General features: G+C 37.4%; 1 protein-coding gene across 5 annotated transcripts in view; it reads left to right on the top strand.

The window, feature by feature from the left end:
- Positions 1–21,830, top strand: part of igsf21a (immunoglobin superfamily, member 21a) — a 311,041-nt gene that overhangs the window by 89,982 nt on the left and 199,229 nt on the right. Inside the window, exon 1 of one of the 5 annotated variants that reach the window (XM_089125329.1) lies at positions 6,444–7,053. The exons of 1 other annotated variant lie outside the window; for it this stretch is intronic. In XM_089125329.1, the coding sequence (XP_088981455.1) occupies positions 6,915–7,053 (139 nt within the window). In that variant the 5' untranslated portion in view covers positions 6,444–6,914. Of the gene's footprint in view, positions 1–6,443; positions 7,054–21,830 lie in introns of those variants that run through there. 3 more of the 5 variants (XM_089125330.1, XM_039673393.2, XM_039673394.2) reach the window with 3 other exon arrangements.

Genomic DNA, 21,830 nt, shown 5'->3' with positions numbered 1-21,830 from the left:
ATGGATGTCTGCATGATGCAAATTGTTGCAACCTCTCCACTGCTGTTGCCGGCTCAACCTGGTCACACCCTGGAGCTGGGAAACGTCCCATTTCCAAAGTTGTTCCTAATCTGGAGTGATAGTGTGGACTTGCTGCAAAATTTTTTCCTGCTGGCGCTGTTACAAGCCTGCCTTCCACATGCATAATATCCATGCAATTCTGCCCCTGACAGATACTATAATCTCTTTTTAAACCAGAATTTGCACAATGGGAAAGTCTTGGAGCTGCTGCTTTGACTAACATGGAGAAATGGAGTGGAGCTTAACTTCCTGGATGTATATGTTGAGGTACACCTGGATAGGTGTCGTGTCACACTCTCACTTGTATATTTCCACTTATTTTATTAGGTTTGAAAACTTTATATGCATGTATATCTCGCATCTCGGAAAATGTCTAAACAAATTTTCAAAAAGGCGCTATGTGAATATATACTGTAAATTGCATATTTGAGGTCTAAACATCTACATTCTCACAAAAAAAAAAAAAAAAAAAAAAAAAAACACTTGCTGTGAGAAATGCTGCAGTAGAGATGACTAAGAAATATTTTCATGAGAGTTACCATAATGCGGAAGTCTCCTTTATTTATATAGCACTACGGATTACTGTATATTATATAGCTTCCCAGACGTAATAAACAGGAAAATAACATTATTAATGTTGCAAGTTCTTTAATAATGAAGCAAATACAATTTCAGCTGTAAAGAAGCTTTAAAAGCAATACTGTCACATTCAGCTCAATTTCTGTCATTTCTACAATTTAAATCACCCAGTAGGCACTGTAAAAAAAAGTATTGTCATTGTAATCACAGCATTTTTTATTTTGTCAAATCAACTTAAATTATTTATGTAGTTCAGATAACATAATATTTTGAGTTTCTGGTGATTAAATCAATCTCCTTCATTGTATTAACTCATTTTTTCCATTTCAATGAACTTAAAATTTTAAGGCAACCAGGTTACTTAATTTTCTAAGTTAAACCAACAATTTTTTTACAGTGCTATTTCTCTTTATAGTAAATAATTGTGATTCCCATTGCATCATGGGCATTTTCTGTGACGCCAAACACCACATATAGAGACTTACTGTATTTTAAACATTTGCATATACTGTAGACTACTACTGTATTTGACACAACGGCCTCTCTGGCACCATTCCATCGTGCTTTTTATTACCTAATTTTTGCCTTGCACTGCATATCTACAATGCTCTATATTTGACACATTGAAGCGACCGGACCATTAATGCAAAATGCACTGTTTGTCCCTTGTCAGAAATAGCATAATATACTAGTACATAGTATACACCATGTTATCGTTAGTAAACCTATTGACTGAAAGATATAGATTTTTTTCACTTATGTTCTTAGGTTGCACACCTTTATACATAACACAATGTATTTAAAATGTCACATTTCCCCCACTCTACATAATCTTTTACAGAAAATGTATAATTTGTGATGCCATGTTCAGATTTATAGTTTTCACACGGGAATATCATTGCTGAATGATGCAGGAGCATGAGGGCTGTTGGAAAGGCCTCTTTTGCATATTAGATTATGTGTTTGTTTGTTAGGCTTGTTTTTTTGTGAGACGTTCTAGTTGACTGATGCTGTGACAGCCCTTGTTTGCAAGCTAAGAAAGTTCAATAGGCCTCCTGTGAGAAGCATGAGGGAATCCTTAAGCAGGTTCGTCCACACTTGGATGATCCTGCTTCTCCTGTATGAGGTCTGGGCTTTAGCTCTCAGATACGTAAGGCTCTGTAAAAACCACAGCTTAGAACTACAGCAGCTTGCTGGGATTGAGGTTGTGCTCCACCCTACATCACATTTCAATTAACAGAGCTGGAGTTTTAGACATGGAGAGGGACTTTTTTAGTTTTGTTTATAGCAAGATGTTTTTTGTGGTTGTTGTTTAATTTTTTGTATGTATTTGCACTGGAGACACAGTTATTACATTTAAAACTAAAGAGTAGATTTAAAAAAAAAAATTCTAATTCATTAATATTTTGTATTTGTATTGCATGGCTATTATGTAGTTCCAGGATTTTTAAAAGCATTTGTGTGTAAATTTGCTTCTATCGCATAATAATTTACATATCACACACACACACACACACACACACACACACACATCCATCTGTCCAAAAACGACTTATTGCCTGCGACTAATTAAAACCAAATATGTCATAGCACTTATATTTTAAGTATTAAGTATTAAGCATTAAGTATTAATTATTGAATTAGCTACTATTTAATAACCAATTATGATAATGGAATTAAAAAATGAGAAATTAAGAAATGTGGGTGGAAACATGCTTATGCAAATGTCAAATGTATGAAATTTTCAGTATGAAAATCATTTTTTATTGTCTTAAAATGGGCTTAATATTCATGATGTAAAATAAATGGGTTGAACGAGTCAAATGTATTGCATGGCTTGAATTGTGTGTTGAATATTCTTATAAGAATTAAAATACTCCAGAGTTGAATCATTGAACATTTGTTGCACACCTGATGCATGATTTGGTCGCATTACTGTCTATTCTAGTCTATTCTATTCTATTCTATTGTATTGGCGGTGTTGGTTTGTTTCAGAGCATTTCTGGTTCCATGTCTCTACTCATAATATTCATGAGTTATGATCAAAAATGAGTCATCCTAAAATGCAAATAAAGTTACCAAGAAGAATTCGAATACGTTTTGTTTTGACAGCAATTTTGTATAGAACTACCACACAAGCTTTCCTTCACTGAATTTTGCAGCTTAAACTGCAAGTCTAGCTAAGTGTGACAAAAGACTGCAGGCACCAAGAACGACAGCTGATGGAAATGTATCTGGTACGCAAAGAGAATGTTTACTGATGTCAATGAGAATCGGAAATTTCATCTGTCCAGCCCTCTTTTCGCTGCCTGCTGAGTTAACTCCAGGCAGTGGAGAGAACAGCAAGTGTCAAGTGTTCAAAAAAAGGACAAGAAAAATGTAAGTGGAAGAAAATGGGATTTGTTCTTCCGCCACCATGTCTGTCTCTTTTTGTCCGAGGCACTCCCCTCAAATGTGTCAGGCCAACAATCAGAATGCAAATACCATTTAGGATTTATCGAAGCAAGAGCCATAGTCGTAACTTAAACTTAAAGAGACTGTCATTGTTTACTCAACCCCATGTTGTTCCAAACCCACCTATAAGATGACTTAGAAATTAAGATATTTTTTAATGAAACCTTTTCTGTCCCACCAGGTAAACAAAACTGAACAGATCCAAAAAAGTTTATAAAGGCATTGTAAAGAAGAGGTTTAATCCGAGTCTTGTGAAGACATACATTCACTTGATACAATGCACAGAGATTCGATTCAAGCTTTTATCCACAAATAAACATACATATAATGCATCAAATATGGTACACACAGAAGCTTGTGTGGGCGTCTTGCAATAGAACAAACCTCATTGGTTCTCGTGATTGTGTGAAGCAAGAAAACCAATTAATTTGTTAAAGCAGCACTATGCAGTTTTTTTTTTATTACCTTAACTGAATAGCTTCGGAGTTATTGCAATGGTTATTTGACTATTTTCGGGTTGACTGTTGAGGATCATTGTCGCGTGATGTAACAAATTGTTTTACGGCAAGATCCGCTAAAATGAGCATCAAACAGAAATAACCTGGCGCCGCATGTGGTGTTTGAGCCGCATACAATACAGACTGCCGACAGTTCAACAGGGCGCAGCTCTTAAAGGGGCCACACCTCATTTCCACTCGTTACAGCTTCCTTAATACTGAACAGGTACCGGTATACAGGGGGAGGGTATTAGGTCGTGAGTGCAGAGACATCTCTGCGTGAGTGCGATTTACGACAGTACAAATACTCCACAGCGACTCTAGGGGTCACAGTTTGACAAAAAAGGAAATCCTGCATAGTGTTGCTTTAAAGCCAATACATACTGTACATGTCACTCTGCTGTGAGCAAGTAATATATGCTGCTGCTGTACAATATAGAAGAAATTAATTTGAAGATCTATTCAGGTGGATCTGGGGAAGTTGGGGGGTTTCTGAAAGCGCGCTGCACTGCTAAGGCAAATGCTACCCATGTATTTGAAGGTTGAGCATGCAAGCTCATTACCAACTGATACAGCAGGAACCAATCAGCTGCCCCCTATATAATAGATAATATTGGGATTACAAGCGATTCCTTTTTTGAGTACAGTCGACAATGTTGTCAAAGCGATCCCTGTTCACACAGATCCGCAAAAACGATTAAAAACACTGTTTTATGCTGCCAGGCCAGTAGTTGGTGATGTCACTTTGTAAAGAAACAGTTTATAAATGCGTGATATGATTGATATCTCAAATTCACAGTTTTTTTTTCAAGAACTTGCACTTCAAACCTGTTTTCAAAAGTTTCCTTTTTCACGTCCCCAAAAAGCTGCTGTCGTGTAAATTAAAGGCCAAAGCGCATCAAAAGTTTGCAGATTTTAGTTGAAAATGGTGTCGTGTAGCGATCCTGGATTTGTTTCAAAGACTACCATTATGGGTATGGAACGACATGAGGGTGAGTCAGTTTTAAATGTTAGGTGAACTATCGCTTTAACAGATTTACAGGACTAAAGAGATTAGTCGGACCACCCAAGACAACTGGAAAAGATGCAGTTGCTTCTGAAGTGTCCAAGGGGCAGATGCCATATGGACAGGAACATGTTGAGCTGTGTTGCTTCAATAAATTGTTGTTGACACTGCCCTCTAGAGATGCACGATATCGCATTAGTATTGTAGGTCCCTGCCCAGGCGTCAGCACTACCCAGACCAGAAGCTCCGCAGCCTCTTCATCTTGAGCAGAGTGCCTACATGCTCTAGAGAGGTGCTGTCTTTGTCCATTTATGAGGCCTCACATTTTGTTTTTCCTTTCCTCCCGTGTGTTCATTCCCTTACGTCACAGCACCGCCATCTCATAAATCATCAGAGAGACTTACCAAGGGTCTTGTCATGACTCCACAAGCACGTGTGCTTGGAGAAAGTACTAAGCAGGGCATAGAGTATCCCACTGACACCAAGCTCTGTCTGGCACAGCTCAGGTAATAAATATGCAGTATAGGAGCATTTGCAAGCGTGAGTGTCAGTCAGGAATCGCTGGATGGCTTTGTCATTCTCTTTTCAAGTTTCTTTCAGCACATAAAAACAAATACACATTCAAATGAGCCAAATGCAGGCTGTGCGATATGTATTTTTCCAAGGTACCCAGACTCCCAACAATATTGCGCAAGAACTTGTCGTCTGTGGTGTGTGTGTAGGTGAATACAAAGTGTTCGGCACAATAGAGTTCAACATCAGGAAGACCTTAAACTGCCTCAGGTATGTGCGAGTACACCCACATTTCTTTAATTAGCACTTGTGGCAGGTTCTGTTGGAGAGTTCAGGAATATATTTCTAATTTGTGCCTTTGATTGAATTTCAGAGCGCCTGCAACAAGGTCTTGACCCCAGAGCATTGCATAATATTCTCATCCTTGCTTCCCTCCTTCCTTGTGGGTGTTGTCGGAGGCAAGATTAGCATTTCATCAATGTACTCTCGGGTGCAGGTAAAGACTGAATGCATCGTGTGGGAGCTCACCAAAACTGCCTCATTCATGGTAAAGACCAATATGGCAATGATTAAACAATACTCTTACCACACTAATCTATTTGTCTACCAGCATGCATAGCAATGCTTGCTAAATTGTAGTACATTATCCTTTGTCAGCATGGAATGTTGTAGAATTTAATGTGGCCAATAAAATATTTCTCACTATTTTTACGATAATAGCATTATCATCCAGGGGCGAGATGGTGGCCCAATAGGCAGCCTTACAATTTCATTGTCTATCTGAGGTGCCACTCCAAATGTATCAACTATGATTGGCCAACTTCTACACCAACGCCTGGAATATTACACCAAAAATAACCTTGTGTACAAATTTTACCTTGTGATTCAATTCATGTTCTGGGCTAATTTATATTATTATAAATCAATACATTGAAATGAATTAATTGTTGTAAGCCCTTAATCCATTTTGTTGTCATGTGACCAGAATCACTAGAACTGTAATGATGATTACCTAATTATGTCTGAAATCATATTTTTAGTCCTTTTAATGATGCATCTACAATTTTCAGTCATTCAATCAAAATATTTGTTTAGAACAGTCCTTAAAGAAAAATAAAGCCATATGAAAATAAAACCAACATTTCAAATAACCTAACTTATGAATTTTCAAAACAGAATTTTTCTTTATTATCTTCACAGACATCCCATTTGACCCTCATGCACGAAAACTTACTGGAACACGAAAACTCACTGGTGCTGAGTGGGGTTCATTTGCAGATACCCTAGGTGACGCTGTTCGTAGAAACATTTCCAGCTCTTGATCTTTCCAGGTTCTATGCAGTTAATGCAGAGTAAGGCATCTCACCACGTATGCCTATAATGATCTTTCAAAACCTTTTCAGTGAGGGGAAAAAATCCAGCACGAATAAATCGGCTTAGTGGACAGAATTAGAGGGGAAGGGTTTGGAGCCAGAGTAGGATTAAGGAAAATTGTGTGAAATAAAAAGCGAGTGATCGAGTGACTCTGTTTCGGGAGGGAGGGAGCAAGAGAGAGAGAGAAAGAGAGAGAGAGAGAGAGAGATTTTCATCCAAATCCATATCTATTTTTTAATCCTCGTCTGTGCGTAAACGTTGGTTGCTTCCTTCGCGAGGAGACTATATCACAATGCAACGCTTTTAATCATCTTTACGTAATATTCAACAACCCTGTATTTTTTTGAAGTGCGCATTTGTTTTAAACTTCAATCTTCCCTCTGACACTTGGACAGCATCATGACCAGTTTGTGGAATCGCATCTCTTTGGAATGGTGGGAATTACGCAGCGAGCTGCCGGAGAGCATGTAAACGCAAATGGAGTTTGGGATTTATTGCAAAATATGGGAAAGATGACCGTCCTGTCTTTGTGTTTTCTCTTGTGCGCTGATCTACTGCAAGTAGCTGTTGGTAAGTAATTGTTATGCTGTGTTTTATCATACTAGTACGCGCTTTTGTAGAAAACACTCATTCTGTACTGCGCTTCGAATCCCGCACACACATATTCTCATCAGAAACCGCTGCACGCACATTGAGACATCTTTCATATTTAGTTAGATCAAGTTTGTCCGTTTTGTGCGAGACCCCGCTTAGTTTGGATTCTCCGAGAATAGCAAGGCTTCAGACGCGGTACTTTGGGCTAGTGTTTGATGCTGGGTAAGAGCACAGACACTGGGTGAATGTCATTTTTCATACGGTACATTGTGAAACAGCAGGACGTTTGAACATTCTGACGCCCAGGAATAAATGAGGCTGAAAGCATAGTGCCAAGAGCTATTGACTTTCACCCTGACCATATTTATTATTTCATAGTCAAATCTACATAGCCTATGCATAATTCGATGACTTTTATTGTAAATATGAAAAGAGGCACACATTTGGATTTTTGTTAAGATGAACCGAGACATACCTTAACCATGGGATCATCTCTCTTTCTCCCTCTCCCTCTCTTTCTCTCTCTCTCGGCTAAATAATAACCATGCTGTGGTATAATGGAGTCATTTACCATCCACTTTTCCAATTTGACCCCCATGAATAATGTTTGGATGTTACTAAATTTAAGTTGGTAGAGTTCCAAAGTATATTCCTTATGTTTCATCAGCATTTCTTGTAACCAAAAAAGTAAGATTACAAGTTAGTCAGAGTGGCCTACACATTTATTTTGTATGTATTTGGAAAAAAAAATTAATAATAATTTGACATTTGGTTAAAGCTGCAGTCTGGTGTTTTTCCTCTTTGTCGCCATCTCTGTTTGAAATCTGCAATTGCAGCCATTCGCGGAATTATCAACTTTACGTGAGTTGTACTTCGACAAAGCACAGTGTGGATGAACACAATGTTTGAGGAGAATATGCAGCTGTCAGTCACTGCACCGGTGTGGATACTGGCATTCAGAATCACAGATTATTATTTTTTGAAGTATGACCAGCATATCAATTTTCACTGGAAATTGTCATCTAAACTAGTAAGAAAAATTCACTTTTTCTCTGGTTCTGACATTGCAGTAAATCTCTGTCTTAAATCAAACAATCCCTTATAAGTTATCATAATATGCAAAACTATGCAAATTATACTTTGTCCTCAAATTGTTAATGTTACCATCAACGTAAGCAGTGACTTATGTCCTTCCGATATGTTTACTTGTTTTCACATGGGTCCGGTTGCAGTCTCTTTTTTTTTCTGTAAATTAGCCACTTTCGAAGTCCGAACGAAGTCTTTTGCAATTTACAGTGGGTGAATCTCTAGTTAGTACGCCATTTTATAGTGTTGTGGGAATTACAATAAATAAATAAATAAAAGTAACCCCCATTAATGTCATTGGATAATTCACACACTGACCCTATTTAATAGCACTGATTGCACTTGTTTGCACTGTATTCGTACTGCAGTTCAATCTAATGTAAAACTGCAAACGTGATTGTCCTTCACAGCAAAAAGAAAAAAGAAACTATTGTGGAAGTAGGTTACTATAGGAACATATTGTAAATTCACACCAAATAGCTTTCCCATCATTTGATTCTTAACCAATATGTTCTTCCATTCTTTCTATGCCTTGATTTACAAAATGCACAGACCATGTACTGTATGTTGTAACAGCCTGATATCTGGTGGAAAATTGATATTTACTGAGAAAATTGATACTGCTGTGTTGATGATATTTTTTCATTGCTGACAGTGATATCTTGCAAACAGTGAAAAAAAAAATGTAATGCGTATTTTAAATGTGTAAAAAAATATATATACAGGCACTGTTTGAATCATTGTGATAGGCTGTGAATTTGCCTATACTTGGGGTCCCCGAGTTGACAAAGTCTGCATGGGGTGTCGAAATCCCCAGTTGTACTTGATGATTGATGTGTGCAGGTTCTAATCTCTGGGTGACATCTGGCACATTTACAATACTCATCTTCACTCCCGCCCAGCTGTTTTCATTCTCTCTGTACTGGAAGATTACATGTCCTCATGCAAAAACCCTACACAGAAATTTAAATCAAGACAAAGTCAGTGATATAACTCCAGCGGTGTCCCGCAAATAATGCCTTACAGAGTGAAGCGATCATTCATAATTTCTGACTGCACTGGTGGCTGGCATGTCCCATATTTTAATACAGGCCACCTGAGCATAATGCAGTCTGAGTGAGCGAGAGACAGAGAGAATCATTTGTTGCATAAACCATCAGGTCTCAAAGTTCAGCTGAGGTTGTGATCACAATCTGCGGTATGGACAGTCTACAGGCACAATTAATGGACAGGAGATTTGTTTTTATGGGTCGAGAGCCTGTTTCATTTCATCATCATTTCAGGGTCCTGCTGCCTGGCTGGTGTACAATTTTGCACATCATTTTGTGATCAGCGTTTTCGATGAGAGCCATAAAATAAGGATTGACAAATGCATAGCTTTGCAATATTATGCTGTCATTCAATTAGCTGATACAAATGACTTATATTATTAATTTACTGTCATGTCGCTCAAAAACAAAACCAAACTAAAATGAAAATAGGAAATAAGAATGATTTCAAAATATGAATAAAAACTATAGTAGTAATAGTTCTCTTACCTTGATTATGCATTTTTTTTTAGCAAACAATCCACTTTAAATCTTGGAAACACTACCAAAATTTTATCTTTTATGCAAATCCTCAACTATGATCTCTTTCAGTAGGCGAAGACGACTGATTTTACATTAAAAAAAAATCATGAAATCCAAATAAACAACTTCCTTTTCTGTTTCTTTTAATAGTTAAAGACAACATTTCATCCTTTAAATGAACCCATCTTTCATTTGCCCGTACTGACATTCCGACAACCTCAGACTTGGAAAAATCTTTTAGAAATATAGCTTGTCTGGAGGTGCTGACACTCCTAATGACCTTTAACTTCAGGAGTGACCCACAACATTACCCTGAACACCCCTCAGAGCTCAGTGCAGGCTCTCCACAGCTGAGCAAACCCCCCATGTGGATTCCTCCATTTCCCCTTCTTAAGAGACTCCTTCCCTAACAGATCCATCTTGATCAAGTGCACTAGCTGCAGTCAGAGACAGGAGTTGGCAATTCCTGCTTTAGTCTTCGATAATCACTCTTTGATTTCCTGCCTCCTTTAGAAGACATACATGTGACCTTCAGGAGCTTCTTTGTCACCCAATCCAAACTTGAATCTTCCAAATGAAGAATTCAAAGCAAGACAAATGAGTTCTCTTTATGCCAACAGTCTAAATGCACACTCACTGCTTGGCTCGGTTCAGTTGCATTGGGGTGAATTGAGATGAATCTGAATCAACTGCTTTGAATTTTTACATGTTACAAAGGAGCATTTCATCTGATCATGCAGTTACAGTACAAAAATATGATACATCAATTTCATTTTGATCTGATAATGTCTTTTGATGACGAAACATCAAAGCAAGTACATTCAAATGCTGATCTCTTTTAGCCAGAACTGTGTAGCCAGTCTTCTCTTTCAACAGTTTCATCACCCACATGTAAGAGCTTCATAGAGCAGCTGTTCTCAACTGGTGGTTCATGGAGCAGTAAAAATTGGTAACAGGTCTGTTTTAGTTATTTTTATGCATTTAGAAGAAGTATCTTAAATTCCACTCACTGTATACATTTTCATGCTCATGCTTTCCAAGGGAATTGAACCCAAGAGCTTGCCTTTGCTAGTGATATGATCTACTGTTTGAGCAACAGGAATTCTGTTATAAGTGGAAAATGAATAATTATAATTAAATAAATAATCTGATCTATTTCATCAGAAACGATCTTAAAACAGGGCTTTAATTGTATACCGAACTTGTCCTTTAACATACAGTAGCAAAATCAATACAAACTATAAACAGGTGGCGATGATTCCCATATCATTTTGCTGTTGATGTCCAAGTGTGTCGGGGGAAATTGTTTCCAATTAATCTGTCACTGTTTTAAAAAAGTGTATTTGAGTACTATAGATATCTTGACATCAAACGTAAATGTAGATTATGTAAATACAGGTTCACTTTGCAGAGAAGATAAATAGGACATTTAGAACCAAAATTGACCAGCCAATATCATGTTAACAATTTTGCATATTGTTTTCGAGTCTGTTCTGTTTTTGGTAATATTAATGAATGTTCTATTGCTCCTACTTCTGCTGTTCGCATCAAAAATGTAACAGAGCTTGGGATTCCCAAGCCAATGCTGCCATTTCTTAACAGCAAATGAAAACAAACATAATCCATATGAATATTGGCGGTTGTACCATACCGGCTGTGATCCTTCCCACACTCCATGTCATACAAAGAACACAATGCTTTCTGTAAATTGTGTTGCTGTATTGTGTAAAAAGCTTTAAGGGCTTCAGTCAGAAGGGGAAGAATAGAAGAGCACGTATAGAATAAACTGCATTGGCTGTGCTTGTAAAGACTTGTTTACAGAAGGGTGGCATAGTTCATCAATGCTGTACTTATACTGCTATTTTGTGTGTATGTTTATAATGGACGAAGGGAGGCAGGGTAAAGGGAAGAACTCTCCTTTCTGATAACCAATGGAAAAAAGTTGGATTGGCATGTTCGGTGCCACTGAAAACACTATAAATTCATTACGCTGTCATTTCATGATAAGAGGGCAGAGTTAAAGGGATTCATTTCAGTCAGAAGCATTCATTAGATACTAGGTGCAGACTTCAGAGATGTTAACAAATAGCATTGCAATGTTTATTTCGTATCTGTGCACCTGCGAAAATGATTCTGATTAATGAGCAGGCTGGGGTGATCTTTACTGGCATGCCTGTCCTTTGACATGGAAATTTGCTCAAGTTGGGCAGCTTTGTCTTTTGTTTTTGCAAGCATAAATTAAATGATTACATGGTTATGTGCTGAGCTGTGGATTTGGTAGCCCTGTGCTGAAAATTGAATTGGTTCACAGACACAGTCATTGTCAACTCTGGGATAGATGTTTTAAAACTACAGTCAAATAAATTGAGATTTAATTCATCTAGTTGCCTCCGTTTCTCACAAAGTCAAGGTGAGTGGCGGATCAGATGACCCCTGTTACACTTACGTTATAATCCAGCTTTTTTTGAAACATAATGGGGCATTTTTAAAATTCAAATTCTAAACTTTGAATGGAAAGGATTGTTTATATTTCTTTATAACTTGGACTACAGTAGTAGTGTAGTAGACTTCACTGCAGTAGTAGATAATAACTGTCCCAAGATTATTTTTATATGTAATTTAACATTTGGTATATCTCTATTGTAGAGTTTACTGTATATTATAAATATATATAATTCTATAATAAAATCATAGGTAACACTTTACAATAATATTCCATTTGTTAACATTAACACATACCACACAGATTATACCATTTTGTGTCTGTTCCTTTAAATGCAAATGAGCTGCTGCTTAGCACAGAGGCGGAGCTTCAACAGCTTTTGTCATTTTACCTCACACAAACATGCACTGAAAATGTATGTTCAAACCGGAGTCAGATGATGTCAACAGAGTCAATGATGGAGAGGTTCAAGAAGCGGCAGCATGTAGAAGCAACAGGACATTTCTGAATGGTTAGTTTGATTAATTTATGTTGCTGATGTGTAGTTATCTTCTAGTCTTGATAATCTATAAATCATGTCCAGGGGCTGGGATTTATGTTGTGTAGTCCCTACCAGCTGTTTGTGTTGTCCTTAAAAAGCAAATATCTCCCTTTGCTTTGAACTTTAAGCATTCTAACTTTGCTGATGTTGTTTATGCTCAACATTACACACTAACTAAAGTTAGAAAAGTAAAATCATCATCAACCTCCCCTTTAAAGCGATAGTCCACCCAAAAATTCTGTCATTGTTCACTTGACCTTATGTTGTTCCAAACTGGCACGAATTTCTTTCCACATTCCACTATTGAACACAAAGGAAGATATTTTGAAGAATGTCTGTTAATATTATTCAAATGGACCTGATTTTTTATTAACTAGGTTGATTAAAAAAAGAATAACAAAAGCATTGCTCATTGTTAGTTAAGTTATTTATGCATTAGCTAATGTTAACCAATAGAAGCTTATTATAAACTTTAATCGTTGTGATTTCAATAATCATAATGTATGGGCTACAAATAAAAGTTTTAAATGATAATAGTAATTATTTCTTTATTTATTTTTTGGCGAGAGGCTCAAAGCTCCACGGGTTGGTTCAGGGGAAGTAGTGTTTCCTGTCTCCTCTTTAGATAAGTGGTTGTGTAAATAAATGATTTCAATTGCAGACAATTGCAGAGAGTAGAAGCAATATAACGCTCTTCACCCATCTCCTCTGAGCTCATCATCAAGTCTAATGCAAAGGATGTGCACCTCTTCAGCTGAATCATGTTATGAAGTGCATGCTCTCATCAACACATACATACAAAAACATTTTTAAGATGCGTTTTATGGCTAAACATGATACGGCTGCAACATCAGATTAGCTGATTGAGTTAATATTTTCCATAATAATAACTCACTGCAGGGATTCAATAAGGCAATAGCACTGTTGGGCTGTTGGTGAGCGTCTGTCAGGCTAGTCTTTGCAGTGTGTTCCACAAGTCAGTGGTAGTATGTTGAATCTGCATCCGTGAGACATCACTGATTGGCTGTTCAGTCAGTGCATGAGAATAAAAGCAAGCACAGAATTCAACACAACACAGACAGAAGGCTATTCTAATTTTACGCCAAATCTGAGCATTCCAATATGTAAATGTTTTCGTAACATCACGAGCCTCCTGAATTGAAGAAAGTGATAAACATGACTGATATTCAAAATGGTATGCAAGCGCTACTTTATCACGGTTTGTATATCTGCAGTCCTAGTGTTGGTTTCTCTTTTAAATGACTAATGTTGGCTGATACAGATAGTTATTTCCTTACACACAGGCACATAACACATGTGCCGTTAGCAGTCAGCTGTAGTCTTCTTTGTGGTGTGTTCAAGTACAGCTTTATATCCGAGATACAGCCAAAGCGAAATAACAACACAGTAGTCTTGTACATTTCTCGGAAATTGAACCTATGACAATTGGCATTGTTAAAAGCCACACTCTATAGGATGCCACTTTGGCAATTGAATGAAACCACAGTTGGATAAATCGTTCTGTATTGTGACTAAATTAAACTTTTGAGGATACAATATTGTGTCCCGTGCAACATGGTGATTCATTTAAGTTGCTGGGCCCATTTTGCATCCATAGTTTCAAGCTCAGTAACATGGAAACTCCTAGATTTTAGCAGTAAATGTCGGAATTAAATGTTATTTTATGTTTTTGTGAGCAAATTAAATGGCTGTTTAGTGCTTAATGTTCATTTTTGATGGAGATTTAATTTCCCCTACAGTCCAAGGACATGCAGGATTGGTGAATTTTAATGTTAGTGTGAGTGTGAATGGCGACGTGTAAGTGCTGCGATGGACTGGCCCGAGATGCTGGGATAGACTCCATCATCCCAACATTGCAGTTTTAGAAAATGGATGGATATTCTAGACTATAGTAACATGTCTGCTGAGATCATATATATATATATATATATATATATATATATATAAAACTAAGTTCAGTTTTTTTGTGCCATTGTATGGATTGTTGTTTTCCCACTATGGGATAAGTATTTAAAAATCTGTACAAATGACTCGCATCTTAGTCTCCCCCTTGCTCTTAATAAGGTGTATAAGGAGTTTATGCATTGATTTCTCAAGGTTATTGTGCTGTATATTGATTTTAATCCCCGGGAGGTCAAAGTTCAGACTTGAGCTTCTCAGTAATGAGCCTCTAATAATCTTGATTCTAAACTTGCATGGAAGTCTCTCTGTTCCAGTAGTGGATGCAGTGCTGGCATTTACTGACTGATGTTCTTCAGAGCGTTTTCAAGATTACTTTTCCTTTTATCTCCGTACTTGTGAAGATCATTCAAGCTGTGCTGCCCAATGAATGAGAACTTCAAGAATGCATACTGTAGTTCCTGGAACTTATTAACAAAATTGTAACAAATGTAAACAACATTTTAGGAGACCTCTGGTTTTGAACCCAGGCTAAAAAGTCCTACATTTGATGGTCATGTATAGGATGTCACAGCCTCTCAAGAGGTTTCCGTGACCACCTGATCTATGACCCTGAATTCACAGAACTGGAAGTGTAGCCGTAATTATAGGCCATATTAACCTTAAAATAAATTAAGGAAGGCGCTGCATTTAATCACAAGAACCCACTGTGGCCTCTTCTTTTTCCACCATTCTCATCGAAACTTGTTCTCTATGTACTGACCCTTGAACCTGCTTCCGATTATGATTTTATCTTGCGAGCACTTTGTTAGTGACTCTTAAAATATGTATAATAGTATAATAGTCATCTTTTTTAGTTTATTCTTAGCTAAAAACATTTAGTTCTTTCAAAAATATATGTGCTCATTAATGTATATTTACTTCGTTCAAGAAATAAAGTAATTTCTTGTACGAAATTTTTTAATTTTCCATTGAAATACATACAGGTAAGGGGTTCTAATGTTGGTCGCCTTGTTGCCCCTCCATCTTGAAAGTACATTAGCCAAAGAGGGACATACCCGTCAATTCAAGCTTCGCCTTTCGCATTTTAACACTCGATGGCACCATGTCGAATGTGAAGAGGGGGGTGCTTGAGACTGATATATAAAAACCTGAAAGCCTTTTTGAAAGTCTGTTGCTGTTAGGATCAATCTTATTCTCGAGGATACGTATCAGAGTCGCCAAGGAAGCGAAAAAGAGAATTAAAACGGCAACCCTAACCTAACCCCAACCTTAACCCCTACATTTTGACAACACAAACCAAAGTCCCCCAGGCCTCAGCTAAAACCAGTGTTTGAGGGCGGGTTAAAGTGGATTGATCACTGGAAGCCAATGAAGACCATAGACTGGCATTATGCTAATTATTTACAAACATAGATTGGAGCATTAAGTAAGGCTGGAATTATCGATGACTCATTTCAGGCAGCCCAGAATCATTTCTTTCCTTTGGGAGACAATAATTCCCATTTATTGTGCATTTTGAATGATCTTTGGAACTTTGCAGACCTTTGACACTCACAACTACAGTGTATTAAACACACTACATAATAATAAAAAAAAAAAAAACGAAATATCCGAAAAAGCATAAAAGAGGCACTTTAAAGCTCTAGGTTGCTACATTAGAAAGCGCAAGAAACAGCTCTTTCTCTTGACTCCCATCTCGCCATGGTAAGGTGCTGATAATTTAAGGATTGTGATCCGTGAGCTGATCTGAGGCTTTCCTCTCTCTGTTTCGGTCTGCCTGAGACAGCTGGGCTCGACTCAGAGGAAGTGAGAATAGATATTGGCAGGGAAGAAGAATGTGCCAACTTTTCTGTCTACCAATCATTGGCCCTTGGCACGGTGCCTCAATCTCTACTTGCATTTAATGATTAGACAAGAAAAAAGGGAAATCATTAGGGAATGCATGATTTATGGTTTTTGTCTTTAAATTGACAGTTTCCTTATGCTACCTATGATTTGATACCATTTTGAATTCAGGTTAGACACATCCACACCCTCTACAGTGACTCTGAATGCCCCAAAACCCTTGTATTACAAGAGTGACAATAGCAAAAACATAAAACGATCTTGCAAATTGCAGTTTCTATTGAAGATTTTCAGCCATTCCCTCCCTATACAGTGAAAGCAATGGACTGCAAGTGATTGGCCAATTTTAGAAGAATAAAATCTTTCTGGCTTTAGATTTTGTACATGTTGTGTTCACAGTATGCTGGCCATTATCATTACATTTGCCTTTGTTCTGTTGACAGGGCAGTTATTGCTCTACATGTTCTATTTTTGTTTAAAGAGTGATCATTCCCTTTTCCAAGCTTGTGTAATAAGCAAACACCAATTTATTACAATTAACCAAACAACAATGAAAGGCTTTCTGAATTGCTTTTGCATGAATGTTTCATTTTCAACTCTGCCATATCAGGATGCGATGCTCATTTTTGTCAGGATTTTTTAAAACGGTTAAATGCATAAACCAATAATTAGAATATTTTGTTTAAATATTTATGTATTATTTCCTAGCAAAACACTGTTAATATTAAAATATTTCTGAAATGATGTGAAAAGTCTATAGTTTAACCTTTTTTCTTTATTTACACATTTCTGATATATTATTTCTACAAAAGCATGTTTTAACTAAATCTAATACAATTTAAATATTGATCATATCTTGTTTTTTTTTATATGTGTTCACCAAATCAAGGTCCGTGTCCTCATCATAGAAGACTATCATAAAGGCAGCCATTTTGATATCATTTGACATAACTACCTACCATAACACCTGCAGGCGCATTGGGTGCTTCTTAAACAGAAGGCTGCGTCCTATAATGCTCTGCATATCACGGCTGCCATGACATCAAGCACTGCCAAAGGCAATATAAATTTGAAGAATCCTTGGAAGGCAGACTTTGTTTTGCATCCTTTATTCATCTGCTTTTGAAAGATGCATCAAGTGTATTCTTTGCACCCTTCACTCACCCACAATCCTTTGCACGCATTCCAATTCACGAAAAAGAAGTATTGGAAAATAAGTCGGCACTGAGTTCATTATGAAATATAATACAAAAACAATATGCGCGCTCCAATATGGCAGACGGCTTACATAGTGGTCCATTGAACAGCTGCTAATGAGGCATCTATGTATATATCGATGGATGGTTATAGTGATCACTAAAAGGGGAACCAAAGAAAAAAACATATATAAGGAGGTGTTGGAATAATGCAAATGATCAAACAGGTGAAGATGACACACGAGTGTATTTAAAGGGTTAGTTCACCCAAAAATGAAAATTGAGTCATTAATTACTCACCCCCATGCTGTACCAACCCCGTAAGACCTTCGTTCGTCTTCGGAACACAAATGAAGATATTTTTGATTAAATTTGAGAGCTGTATAACTACCACATTGGCTCCTAAGGGACTGCCTCTTGACGGCCCAGAAAGTCAATGAAGAAAATGTTTAAATATCCCAAGTGACTACCGTGGCTCAACTATATGTTTATCAAGCGACGCGAATACTTTTTGTGCGAAAAAACAAACAAAAATAACGAGTTTATTCGACTATTTTTTTCTTCCTTGTAGGCCAGAACGAGACTTCCTTATAGATTTCCACGACGCATGCACGAGAATTGCGATCTGAAGTAGTGTAAGCTGCTGGTGTACGCAGATCGCAAATCTCGCGCATGCGTCGTGGAAATCTATAAGGAAGTCTCGTTCTGGCCTACAAGGAAGAAAAAAATAGTCGAATAAACTCGTTATTTTTGTTTGTTTTTTCGCACAAAAAGTATTCGCGTCGCTTGATAAACATATAGTTGAGCCACGGTAGTCACTTGGGATATTTAAACATTTTCTTCATTGACTTTCTGGGCCGTCAAGAGGCAGTCCCTTAGGAGCCAATGTGGTAGTTATACAGCTCTCAAATTTAATCAAAAATATCTTCATTTGTGTTCCGAAGACGAACGAAGGTCTTACGGGGTTGGTACAGCATGGGGGTGAGTAATTAATGACTCAATTTTCATTTTTGGGTGAACTAACCCTTTAAATACACTCGTGTGTCATCTTCACCTGTTTGATCATTTGCATTATTCCAACACCTCCTTATATATGTTTTTTTCTTTGGTTCCCCTTTTAGTGATCACTATAACCATCCATCGATATATACATAGATGCCTCATTAGCAGCTGTTCAATGGACCACTATGTAAGCCGTCTGCCATATTGGAGCGCGCATATTGTTTTTGTATTATATTTCATAATGAACTCAGTGCCGACTTATTTTCCAATACTTCTTTTTCGTGAATTGGAATGCGTGCAAAGGATTGTGGGTGAGTGAAGGGTGCAAAGAATACACTTGATGCATCTTTCAAAAGCATAGTAATCTTTCAAATGCATCTTTTGGGCCGTCAAGAGGCAGTCCCTTAGGAGCCAATGTGGTAGTTATACAGCTCTCAAATTTAATCAAAAATATCTTCATTTGTGTTCCGAAGACGAACGAAGGTCTTACGGGGTTGGAACAGCATGGGGGTGAGTAATTAATGACTTAATTTTCATTTTTGGGTGCACTAACCCTTTAAGCAAAAGACAGCATATCTTAGTTCTGTGAAATATTACAAAACCAACATGACTAATGGATAGAGAAAACTAAAACTCAGTGTCCTGTTTTTAGGCCTTCCCACTCTATAACGCATTTTTTATTTATTTATTATTATTTAGTTCAAAGTTACTATCAGATTTAATGTTATACCTTGCCAAGTTTAATGTTATACCTGTTCACACCACACAACACAACGTGATTGATCAACAACAGAAGGTAACGCACTGCATGCACAACCACAATTGGATTATAAGAGCAAATCATTTGTGACTCATAGTTTTAGTGCTATGGTAGGCTACGGTCTAAATCCTGAAAATAATCAAATAAATAACGAGTTGACAACTCTGTCACCCAACGATCTATCTTGTCTACAAACCACGTTTTGTCACGAAAAATCACACAATAAAACTAACCAGAAATGACGCGAAACAGCATGTGCGCCAGTACCCAGTGAAGAAGAGAAGAACACAACACGTGAATATGGACGTTAGACGGAAACTGTTTGCGAGATGATTTGCTCTGAGAAAAAAATGCAAACAAATAAAACGTAAGATTTAACCGGTTACCTCAACCCATGCCTTGCTATGATTGGCTGTAGCTCATGACATCACTGAGGTTGAGTCGCGCGGCAATGCTAGATATTTTTCTGGGCTCGGCGATGCGTCTGTGAGCGTCTTCGCTGCGTTGTTGGCTCTTTCATACTAACAGATTGGCGAGGGTTCATCGTCCAATAATCCCCCGGAATTTTCACGCGATAACACCCTGACCTGTCCGCGAGCTCGACGATTTGCAAATCGGGCTTAAATCGGGCTTAAAATCCTGTAGTGTGAACTTGGCTTAAGACGTTTCAATAGTTCTATTGTGTAACAGTAGCACACTTTTTCGCAGAGTTTCCTTTGTTGTGGCTTTTTTCGTTTTGCTAGTATGGTAAATATGAATTATTTTGTGCTAGCTATGAGAGGGAGAGATTTACTGCAATGCTTTTTTTCCCACTTAGTTGATCAGAAAAAAAAGTGGATGTTAGGCCGGCTTACTTGTTCAGATGACATTTTTCTGATGAAAATTCTTATGTTGTCATGGTCATACTGTACTTCCAAAAAGTACAATGTGTGATTCTGAATGTCAGTATCCACACCGGCACGGTAACTGACAGACGCGCAGTCTCCGTGTTCAACCGCGGACGTCGTCAATAAAACTAGCGTTTATGACAGCCATTGTGTAGTTTCTATTTTACACATGGAGTAACTTAGTGTTGTTAGCGGTTAGGCTACATGATTACTAGAGTATGATGCTTTACTTAGGTTTCCATTACACAAGAACTTTGATTAAGTTTGCAAATGCAGTTGTTCTAGTCATGTGATTCCAGCTTGCATTAACTGTGTGGAAAGTTATCTATTTTTGCAATTTTTTTGCAAGATACTTAACTTCATGATATAATATATAGACATTGTAGGCATTTAACAATTTGGTTTGCTCTGAAGGTGTGATGTGTGCTCTCCTGTTACCTGCTTAAAAATAATACATATGTGCGTTTCCATCTCAACCTCATTATCCTATCTTTGTTTCATCAAATTGCCCATTCTGGAAACAATTCCCTTAGTAAAAACTTTTCTTTTTTTAAGTTGTTGTCTCTCTATTAAACTCACAGGTAACAGATTAACGTACAATTATACTATTTGTTGTGGTGCTAAGTAAAGGAAATGAAAGGTTGAGAGGCTATTACCATATTTTATTAACACAAAAAATGTCTTGACTTTTTTTTTTTTTTTTTTGCTTGGCTGGTTCTGAGTCCTGAGAGAGAAGCTCAGAGGACTTAAGGCTCCCTCAGTACGAATAATAGAGTGGGTCTCAGCCCATTATCCCAAATGCCCTGTTCTTTATGTGTCCTCTTGAGAGTGATGCAGATGAGAGGGAATCCAGTGGGTGTGCATAATAGCAACTGAACTTACTTTGGCCTTTACGATTTTGGCGGTGTGTTATCACATGCTGTATAGTCATGTCTCTAGAGTGGGTAATTTTTAAAGACAAATGCCATGGGTAAAAAAAGAGTACGAGTTGTCCACGAAGAAGGCTTTTTTTAGTCTAAGGCACTCTAAGGTTTGTGGCAGGCTTGCAGCGGCAGGATTTTCACATGGTCCTGAGAAAAGCGGCTTTTTTTTATTCACCATTATATAAAACTAATATAAATGGTAACCTGTATTAAAGAGGCTTTACGATATTAAGAGGTTAGGTAATTTAGGTTAGGTCATTTTAGGAATTATTTCATATCTAGGATCAAATTACACTTAAGGGATTTACATTATTTGTTAGCTTTAGCATATAATGCCTTTAGAATGCCTGAGATTAAAAATCCTACAAAGTGTTATTTTGTATTATTTTCTTTGTTCGAGTATGAGTAATGAGAAGGATCATGTGTTGCTTCTTCTCAGACACCCTGTGGACCATTGTCTCTTGTGGTGACAGATGAGTATTGATGACACTTTAGTCCCTAGCTTTACTTTTTTTGGAAGGCTCAGCAGTAGAGGACCAGTTTTTGCTTAGACAGGCATCATAAGAAATTTCTCTG

The sequence above is a fragment of the Pimephales promelas genome, chromosome 21 (assembly GCF_988280905.1).
Source record: "Pimephales promelas chromosome 21, fPimPro1.hap1.1, whole genome shotgun sequence".
In the NCBI taxonomy this organism is placed as follows: domain Eukaryota; kingdom Metazoa; phylum Chordata; class Actinopteri; order Cypriniformes; family Leuciscidae; genus Pimephales; species Pimephales promelas.
Note: the sequence above shows the minus strand (reverse complement) of the source record. Positions and strands in the feature narration are given on the sequence as shown.